Source organism: Bacillus rossius, chromosome 1, assembly GCF_032445375.1.
Source record: "Bacillus rossius redtenbacheri isolate Brsri chromosome 1, Brsri_v3, whole genome shotgun sequence".
In the NCBI taxonomy this organism is placed as follows: domain Eukaryota; kingdom Metazoa; phylum Arthropoda; class Insecta; order Phasmatodea; family Bacillidae; genus Bacillus; species Bacillus rossius.
In genome coordinates, this window is record NC_086330.1 from 264,710,751 (window position 1) to 264,721,808 (window position 11,058).

Here is an 11,058-nt window from a genome sequence, read left to right on the forward strand (position 1 = left end):
AAGTTAAATCTCTTCAACATTTTTTCGATAAGCTTATGCTGTGACATTTCAATTCTGTCATCTGATATAATTAATTCTGTACCAATGAAGCACTGTACTTGTCCCACATCTTTTGCATTAAATTCTTCTTTTAGTTTTACTGACAATTGTTCTATTTTAGCTTCTTCACCCATCAAGAGAATGTCATCTACCCATATCACCAGCCACAATGCATCTCCCACATACAAACATGCATCAAAAACTGACCTTCTTAAATCGTTCTTGGTTGCAAACTCGTTAAACCTATTGTTCCAGCATCTTGGAGACTCACGGAATCCATATAGAGCACGTTGTAGCTTCAGAACCTTCTCCCCCTTTTTCACTCCCTTTGGCGGTAAAATATATACTTCCGTGTCAAGTGTACCGTTGAGAAAGGCGGTTGGTACATCCATCTGCTTAATGCTCCAATCCTTCTGAAGTGAACATGACAAGGCTAATCTGATGGTAGGTAATCTGGCGACCAGTGCATACACTTCTTCCTGTGTGTCTGTTTGAAACCCTTTGGCCACTAATCTGGCCTTTTTAGTTCCATCTGCTTTAGTGTGAAACACCCATTTTGTCTCGATATGCCTGACATTCTCTGGTAGGTCCGCTGGTTTCCAGGTTCCGAACTTATTGTGTGCTTCCAGTTCCTTATTGATGGCCTCTCTCCATTCTCCACTTTCTTGCACTGCTTCCTCGTAGGTTTGAGGATCTCCCTCACTTACCAGGCAGTAGGCAACATACAGTTCGTAGTTCTCCAGGTGCTTTAGTTTTGTTGATTTTCTCTTTGGTCTTGTTAGTGAGAGACCGTCGTCCTTGTTTTCAAACCCATAAAACTCTTTGTCGCTTTCTGTCACTGTCGGTTCTGTACTTATCGCTCTTGTCACACCTTCGCATTTATTCTCATCTCCATTGCTGATCTTCAATTTTGTTGCACCTGGTCTTTCCTCCTCCTCGTACACCACGTCAGTCTCATCGAATGTCACATCTCTTGACACTTGTACGTTGCCTGTCACAAGGTCCCATACCCTATAATCATTAGGGCTGTAGCCAACCATTCTTGTCGGCTTGGCTCTAGTGTCCAGCTTGTCCTTCTGTGGCAACTTCACCGCCCATGCCTTGGTTCCGAAAATCTTCAATTTTGTAAGATCAATCTTCCCAAGAAAGAGCTCCGCTGGGATTTTCCCTTCAAGTGCCGCTGTAGGGGACCGATTGAGCTGATATGCTGTGGTGCGTACTGCCTCACCCCATAAATATTTTGGCAGGTTTGTTTCTGCGAACATGGTTCTCACTTTGTCCAGTAATGTTTTGTTAAGTCTCTCACTTAACCCATTCATTTGCGGCGAGTACGGAGCTGTGTATTCCAGTTGGATGCCATTCTCCGTGCAGAATGTTCTCAGTTTTTTTGAAGAGAACTCTCCTCCATTGTCGCACCTCACCCTGATTGTGCACTTTGTTCCGAACTGGGATTCTAACCGTTTTATGTAATTCATTAGATTTCCCGCAGCCTCATCTTTGGTCTTGAGTAGGAATATCACACAAAAATGTGAGTGGTCATCAGTGATAGTCTGATAGTACCGCTCACCACTGTTCGTAGGTGGAGTGACAGGACCCCCTACGTCTGTGTGAAGTAATTCTCCAACCCTGTAGGATCTCGGTGCATTACGTTTTGGAAATGGTAGTCAACTGGCTTTTCCTTGCCGGCAAGAGTCACACACTTTATTTGAATGGGGCAACCCCATAGACTTCAAACTCGCCCTGTTCAGGTGTCCAAGTCGCCTGTGCCACAGATCTTCTATCTCCCCTAAACAACAACGTTCCAGCTTCTGCAATGAAAACGTGGCTTCATATAGCTTTCCAGATGCGTAGCATACAACATTTAGGCCATTATCATCCACTATTTCAGCTTTCTTAGCACTAAAAGTAACTTGTTTGCCTGAATTGACCACTTTTGACACCGATAGCAGGTTAAACGTAAGGCTCGGTACAATAAGAGCTTCCAGTTTTATTTTTACACCGCCTTTGACTAGTCTTAGTGTTCCCCTTTGGTTTGAAGTCAGCTCTTCCCCATTGGCCACCTTTATCTTTATAGGATTTACAAGATCTTCAATGCTTTCTAAGCATGACTTTAGGCTTGACATGATCAGATGGTCTGTACATCCTGAATCTAATATAAAAGTGATTTCACTTACCCTTTCTTCACCTTGAGCTAGAGCAGCTTCTTTTGTTTCCGTTGTGGCAACAAAGGTGACTTCTGTTTCATCGGAGCACAAATATCCTGAATTATGTTCGCTTCTCCCAATATCACTGTTTCTCTGATTTCTACCTCGATATCTATTCCCCCGATCATGGAAAACATCTCTGTTAAAATGCTTTTCCACCTTGGGACAATTTGCCACAAAGTGACGGGTATCTCCACATCTAAAGCACTTCCTGAGTGATCTTGATGCAATAAATGATGATTCTTTGCTCATATCTTCTGCTTGCATATGGTTCAATTTAATTTCTGCATCAAGTAATCTCGATTTCACAAAATCCATTGTTAATTCGGTGTCCATAGTTTCAAGGACTGTGATGACATTCTCATAACGTTCGGACATGGTTAGCAACAGATGACAGACTTTGTCATCTTGCTCTAGGGCAGACCCCATCCCCTCAAGATCGCTTATCAAACTGTCAAACTTGTTGAAGTGTTCTTGCAAAGGTGTGTTACATTTCAATGTTAAAAGTTTCTTCCTAATCAACAGCTTTGATATTGCACTCTTCCTGTCAAAGATCTTGTCCAATGCGGTAAACATGTCAGAGGCAGTTTTCGCATCCCTGACATAGTCAATGTGGCGATCTGTCACACAATTAATAACCAAATTCTTAGCCTTTTTGTCTGCAGTATTTGCTTTCTTCAGCTCTTCTCCCACCATATCCATCATTTTTACTCCTCCATCGACCACCCATCTCACCTCTTTTTCATCCAATAGTGAAAGAACGCGAAATTTCCAATTTTTATAGTTCGTGTCGGTTAGTTGCGGGTATAATGTGGAAGTGCTGGCCGCCATGTCATCAACGCTGCAACCCGATCACTTAAGATTTTAATTTTTTAAACCGAATGTCTCAGAAATTCACTTCCCGATCGCGCCACGCACATTACCTACTTGTCTCCTCTTTCTTAATTACCAGTGTACTACGCCTGGGCCCATAACCTGTTAATACTTACCTAGTTATATGCACGAATAAATGGAGACAAGAGAATAACAACATCCATCTTGGATACTTTATTTACCTCTATGCACTCTGGTGGCATGATACCACACTAGTAGGTTTGTTTACAATCTCGTAACATTGATGAGACCATGGTGCCATATTTTGGAAAACATAGATGCAAGCAATTCATTAAAGGATATAAGTTGTGGACAGGTGCGACTAGCAGTGGCTACATTGTTTGGACAGACCCATACCTAGGTGTTAACACTATCGCAGTCCCAGAATATAAAGACTTGGGTTTAGGTGCTAGTGTTGTCCTGCAGTAAGTCGATGTACTATCAAACATTGGCCCTTTCAAGTACCACGTGTTCACTGAAAATTTCTTCACTTCCTTGCTATTATTTGCCAAACTCTGTGAAAGGAACATAAAAGGAACGAGCACCATAAGAGAAAATAGAGTAGGGGGTTGTCCTTTGACATGTTCTGAAGTATTCAAGAAAACTGCTCAAGGAACAAATGAAAAAAAAGTAAAGAAAAATAACAATATTGTTTTGACCAAGTGGAATGATAACAGGGTTATGACTGTTGCTTTAAACAGTGTTCCAGCATCTCCAGTATACCATGTCAGCAGGTATTCTCAAAAGCAAAAAAAAAAAAAAAACAGTATCACCCAACCACACAACATTCATATTTACAACCAATACATGTGTGGTGTCGACAGAGCTGATCAGAACATTAGCTTGTACAGAACCTCAATACGTGGCAAAAAGTGGTATTTCAGTTTGATAACTCATTGCACCGATGTTGCTGAACAAAATGTCTGACAACTTCATAGACAAGGCTACGGCGAACTGGACCACTTATCATTCCGCAGAAGACTGGCCATTTCAGTTCTCGAACAAAATGCCATTCCACGGAAGTCAAAGGGCAGACCATCAAAGAATGAGCATCAAGATTCAAGATTTGATAGAAAGGACCACTGGATTGTACCACAGGATAAGCAAACTTGCTGCAGAATGTGTCATGCGAAAACAACAACAAGAAGTTTCAAAAGTGATGTTGGTGTTCATGTGAAATGTTTCAAAGGTTTTCACACAGTAAAATAAATAGTTTTGTTTTGTTATATTAGTATACGAAAGTAAGATTGATAGTAAATATAATCATCAACATTGATTGTACTGGTGTCCTATATATAGGACAAGTAATGTGTCGTTTATACTGGCGTCCTAAATATAGTACAGCAGTTTTTGTGGTTTTGTTAGAAAAAAAATTATTATATAGTATGAACATCATTTTTGTAGTGTATTGACCCCCTTTTGAAGAAAAAAATGTTTTAAAAGAGAAAAAATAATCTCAGTCTTCTCTGGGTTAAAGCTCTAACATTGAATTTGATCACACATACTAGCCTACATTTACTTTAAAAGTTCAGAGTCAAGCAGTAAAACACACATTTTTTATTAAAATGTGAGATATTAAAAAGGAATTAAAACTCTTTCTTACAAATAAAATCTAATCATGTGGCTCGAAATTCACCAATTGTACTGCGCATGCACAGAGCGTTGATTGCCGCCAAGTTGAAACCGAAAGAGCATTGATATACCTACATGCTACCTGTCTTGATTTAGGAGTTTATAAGGATTATTATGATCTACCTACATGCTACTTGTCTTTATTTAGGAGTTTATAAGGATTATTAGTGAAATTTAAGGACTTTTAAAGGGCATTAAGGAGGCATACGAACTCTGTTTCCAGAGATAATTAACACATGATTTATGTGGACAGTCTCCAACTATTATACTGAAATGAAAAGATGCATCAAAAAACAAAATGCAAGTTAGCAAAATCCAGCTGGAAATTTTAATTTTGTGACTTCCAGAAGTGTTAGCATTTATTGAGACTTACTTTTGTGACTAGTCCAGTTTTGTGTTACTTTATCGTGACTTTCTTGACCTTTAGACATACTGTTAACAGAACTAGGAATAATGTGCAAACAACACTAGGATAGACACAAACCTTTATTTAACTTTAAACTAAGCTAAAGTAATACATGATAGGCTAAGGATGCCAAGTAGCCACAATCAGTTACCAACTCTTTAGAGAACAAATGAAAAACTTCTTAATTGACCCTTTTTTTTTGTCAATGATAAATTGAATTGTGACAAAAAATATAGGTAAGCATTTTGGTGTAAATTGTTTGGTACATTGTTAAAGTTTTTTCCTTTTCTTTTTTCAATTTTACATGTGAACATTGCTGTTTGGCTACACTTGCTAAAAAAAAAAACCAGTACTGGTTCCAGAAAATGGATTGTTAGATATTTTTTTCTATGCATATTTTATTTGTTGTTATATTATTTTAAAGCATGACATGTCCAAAATACATTTTTTATTACATTGGGAACACAAAACTATAAAATGGAAGTAATAAAAAAATTATTTATTAAACTAACCTACACTAATCAAAGGGACACATACATCAGCGGGAATCCCAATAAAACAATACCATCTTTTCACTTCTTTTAATTCATTTATTAACTATAGAGAGAAAAAGTAAATCAGATTTGCAAAAAAAATCGGAATCAACACAAGAAATTTTGCCTGGTCCTAAAATAATTCTGTGGTGTGTGTGTAAAGTGTGTTAAGTCAACAAACATTGTGAAATGACTTATCACTATTGCCAGAATCAAAAAAAAATTTGGAACGTGTGTGCATAGTGTGTTAAGTAAACAGTCCATTTCTATAAAATGCAAGCAGCAGTGTTAAATGTGCTAAGTTAACATTATCATAAAGTAGGAGTGCAAAATGTGTTATGTCTGTTGGCTGCGACATAGCACATTGTGCACTCTCACACATATACATTTTCAGTGACTTAACACATTGTGCACTAACAGGGATAACATAAAAAAATATAATGTTTTTAAGTGTGTTAGATGTTTAATCTGTCTTTCGATATTTAGGATAAACTGTAACATATTTTTTCAGTGTTTATTATTTTTAGACCCATTTTCATTTATGTTGGCAGTATGCAAATATAAACAATAGAAACATCATTTCATTGCTTTCATACTGTAATTAGTACTCTATGACTGTAACTTGTGGCATTCTTTACAAAGAGTGGTAGTGTTTAGACAATGTGTTCATTTTATCACTTTTATTTCATGAACTAAACATGAAATTTGCAATGTGAAAGGGAAGTGTGACCTAGGAAATGGATTTTATGAACTCATAAACTGATAGATATAAGAAGAGGGTTTTGTTTTTAAAAAAACTTACTCCTAGCATATTGGCGAAGCATTACTATTGAGATACTTTTTTGTGCTACTACATCCTCAACGATGTTTTCAATAGGGAAGAGAATAGCTGAAATGGCTTTACAACAACTTAATCAACAGAATGACTTTAACAATGAAGGTAAGGAAAAAGTTTTCATACATTACTAATGTCATTTAATTTGTATTAGTATTTAGTTATCACTCTGGGTCGCAATAGGTACATAATAATATGATCGTTGTGATGTGTTTAGGGTTATATAAACTTTAATGAAATACAAATTTTATTTATTACTAGAAGTGAGCTTTTTTTTGACAATAAAATGTAGATATTTGCAATAATGCTAGAATGAACCAACTGCATGCAAACCATATGAGTTATGGATATTACGTGATGTACAGTAACAGATTCTATGTCCCCATTGTTGCAACTTTTGTTATGATAATAGTTCTGCAAACACGAAATTATGTTGTGACCTCAAAATTCTTAACTTAATAAATAAATTATTTCATAAGTGTTATGACAGGTTATTTTTTTACAAAACAGTCGTGTATTATTATGTTTTAGATTTGAGTCATGAACCATCCGTTCCTGAAGAACTGCAACACATTTTGAATTCCGATGACTCTAATAGAGATTCGAATTTTGATATTGATGGCTCATCATTATCATCAAGTGATAGTGGCAGAGAAGATAGACCACCAAAAATTAGAAAGACCATGCTTCAAGCCACTAATAGTAAATCCAATCTCATTGTTGAATCTGAGGATTCTGAAGAAGGAACCAACATTGCAGTTACGAAGAGGGGGCGGCCAAGAATTTGTGGTGTGAAAGGTGATAGTAGAAAAGGTAGAAAGGCAAGAAAAATTGCACGTAATTCAGGAACGGGACATAAAACTCTGAAAGGTGGGATTGTGGAAGCACGGAAAACGAAGCCTTTGGGTCAGTGTAGGAACAAGTGTGCAGGGAAAATTTCGACCGAGACCCAAGAAAAAGTGTTTAGTGACTATTGGGAGATGGGCAACTTTGACAGAAGGCTGTCTTTTATATCAAGTTTGATTGACATCAAGGACAAAAAGACAACACGGAAAAGAAGCAGAGATGAAGAAAATTGTCACTTCCGCCAGATATCTGTGATTTATAACATTGAAGCAGGAGGAGATATAAAATCCTTCTGCAAGACATGTTTCATGGATGTATTTGGAGAGAGTCTACGTTTTATTGAAACGCTTCAGTACATCTGGGATTGTGCAACTAGATGCCAGGGGATCGCATGAGCCAAAAAATAAGAAATCTGAAGAAGACATTAATATCGTTAAAAAGTTCCTGGCTTCGCTTCCTGCTTATGAGAGCCACTACTCCCGAAGGGACTGCAAAAAGAAGTTTCTACCTTCATTCATGACACTGGCTGAAAAAGAAGTTTCTACCTTCATTCATGACACTGGCTGCACTGTATGAGGAGTATACAAAAACATGTTCTACAGTGTGCACTCCAGTTAGCAGGCGACTTTTTGAAACTCTCTTTCATGAAAATAATCTTGCTATTAAGAAACCTTAAGTTGATAGGTACTTGTGCTACGTGTGATAAGTTAGCACTTCAAATAAAGACAGGACATGATACAACGGACTTCCAGAAACAGCTAGATGAACATCATATATTGGCTGAAATAGCTTACGATGCTAAGAAAAAAGATAAGACTTTGTCACAATCCGATAAAACTAAAAAAACAATAACATTCGATATGCAACAGTGCCTACCAACACATTCTGTTCAGAGTTCAATAGCCTTTTACAAGAGACAACTTTGGACATACAATCTTACCATACATGACTGTGATGATGCACAAGCTTATTGTTATCTGTGGCATGAAGGAATGGCTGGAAGAGGAGCCAATGAAGTTGGTTCGTGTGTGCACAGCTATCTCACGAATGAAATAAATCCTGAAATTAAGGAGTTAATAATGTACTCTGACACCTGTAGTGGTCAAAATAAAAACAGCCATATTGCTGTAATGTGTATGGTGGCATTACAGCAATCACCAAATTTACAAGTCATTAAAAATAAATTTTTGTTGTCTGGTCATACACATATGGAGTGTGACTCAGACCACAGTTTAATTGAAAGGAAGAAAAAAAAATACAATGAAAATATTGAACATCCACATGACCGGGCACAGTTGATTCGGCAGGCTGGGAGGAAAAAACCATTCATTATAAAGGAAATGACCCTAGAAACATTTCTAGACTTTGCTAAATTATTGACAGGTCCACTCCAACTACGTAAAAGTGATACAGATCGCAATGCGTTCAACTGGAGACAGGTCAAGTGGCTGCGTTTTGAAAAAAAAAAAAAAGAACCTGGCATTCTTTTTTACAAGAAAGAGTTGGATGAAAGTGATTTCAAAACAATGTATTTCAGAAGAAGGGGAGAAGTGATGTAAAGCTTAACCCACAACTGAGGTAAATGGGTCCAAATTGTATTTCAGCCAAAAAAAGGAAAGATTTAATGGACCTTCTCCAATTTGTTTCTCCTGTATTTCACCAGTTTTACAAGGAATTGGAAACATCCAAGTCTGCTCAGAATGTACATCCAGATACCATAGCAGAAGGAACAGACAATGATGAATAAGTTTACTTATTGGACACCATTTTAAGAAATTCTTTATAGAAACTTACTGTGGAATAATATTTTGTGCAATTTTACTGAAAATAGTTATGTGCAATTTAAGATAATATTTTGTTCTGGCTTATGAACATTCTTTTAAGTGCGAAAAAAGTGTGTAGTATAATGGTGTGCACAATGTGTTATGTCAATATTTATTGCACATTTATATCTTATCAGTCATTATTATAAACTATGTGGTAGTAATGTAAACAGCATATACACTTACATGTGAATTATAATGTTTACAAACTTAGTTCTCTCACAATGCAGATATTGAAATGTTTGTTTTAAAAATTAGCATATTTAATGAAACATTAAAATACAGTTTTCTCACAATCATAGTTTTGTGACTTATCACACTTTACACACCCACCACAGAATTGTAACTCTCCCACCCCCATAAACCAAAATCATTTACTTACCCGAGGGTTATTAGAAAGCCATAAAATTCCACAACTAGGACTATACTATTTTATCTGTGTACTGTGTGAGCATTTCAATAATAGTAGGTCATTCCACTTCCTGGGCGTGTGCTAAGTGTTGTGTTAGATCAATGGTTATCTGGCTAGGAGACAACAGACACATGCGGCGAGGGTCGTGGGTTCTATCCAACCCTTGACGAGATTCAATTTTATTATCATCTAGTCTGTACTCATGTAGATAGGAAACTACTGTAATTTGGGAGGATCCGTTAACTTCTGTACCTACTGTAAGGAGTAAGAACATAAATTAACTTATTTTACAGCACAATAAAATACTTTTTCCTTTAAACTAGGGCCATGACTTACTTTGCTAACATCCGGCTTCTTGACTTTTTTTTTCTGTGAGGTATCAGACTTTTGATTAACGCCACCTTTCTTTTTAATGTTGTCAATCGCTTTCTTTTGATTTTTCTTTGAACCTTCACCGTCGTCGTCAATACTGAGAACAGCAAACCGGGATGCTACAGCTGTCGCCATCATTATTTCCGTAAGATTTTAACAATATATTTTTCTGCAATGTGATGAAAAGTGGTTTAGAGTCCCAACAGTTTTCTCTTCACGTTTATTACGGTAATATAAATAGATAATTCAGCATGTAAATTAATTTAATAGATAAAACACATCAAACCACAGAAAGCACATGAGAGTCTGAACTTCCTTATTTTGGTATACAAAACAATAGATAGTGAAGAAATCTAAGATTGCACATGCTAGTGATGACACTATTAAGAGAAAATATATAACTAAACGGAAGTCGAAAAACAGTAAAATTAAAATGATATATTTCTATAAGAAATTTTATTTATACAAGTAAAACGTTTATATAGAATTTATTTAAATTTAACACAACGTTATTACAGAGCAAAGATTTCAAAACTACAAAGTAAGTACAGGATATAGATAGCTCGGCGGGATTAGAAAACATAGTTGAAATGTTAGTGCATCCGTAAAGACCCTGCCAAACTGTCAAATATGTTGACGTCCCTCGGCTTGAGGCCCCCGCTTCCATGCTTGCGTGAATGTCCAGTTATGCCCGTACTGCTCTGCGGAGAGTGGGTCCAGGCCAACGTGGCCGGGAACGGGAACTGCGGGACCTGGAGGGAGGAGTTAGGTGGAGAGGAATATTGGTAAATTGTTCCAATAACAATTCGGTGTTGACGGTTTTCACGAGCCCCTTTTATTAACGGTTTATGACCCTGCCGCAGCCTGGCGAAATCACCGCGGAACCGGCTGCCCTCCCACGGCGACCCAGACTCACGTAACACCGTAAGGTCCGCTATGACGTCCCGGAACAGAAGCTGCTTACACGTAATACTAGTCCCGTTAAGTTACACCACGAAGAAGCGCTGTGCGCGTGCGCCCTGTTACGTAGCGTATGGTCTGGAATTCTCTGCGCTTAACGTCTCTCGGAGACTCGTAAACTCA

At 37.4% G+C, this 11,058-nt stretch overlaps 1 protein-coding gene across 2 annotated transcripts in view; it reads right to left on the bottom strand.

Annotated features, from left to right (window-relative positions):
• The window catches only part of LOC134527554 (G kinase-anchoring protein 1-like), a 90,690-nt gene extending 80,354 nt beyond the window's left edge, over positions 1 to 10,336 (bottom strand). The window contains exon 1 of one of the 2 annotated variants that reach the window (XM_063360342.1): positions 9,940 to 10,336. In XM_063360342.1, coding sequence (XP_063216412.1) covers positions 9,940 to 10,113 — 174 coding nt within the window. In that variant the 5' untranslated portion in view covers positions 10,114 to 10,336. The remainder of the gene's footprint in view (positions 1 to 9,939) is intronic. The other variant, XM_063360341.1, reaches the window with a different exon arrangement.
• Positions 10,337 to 11,058: the final 722 nt, after the last annotated feature.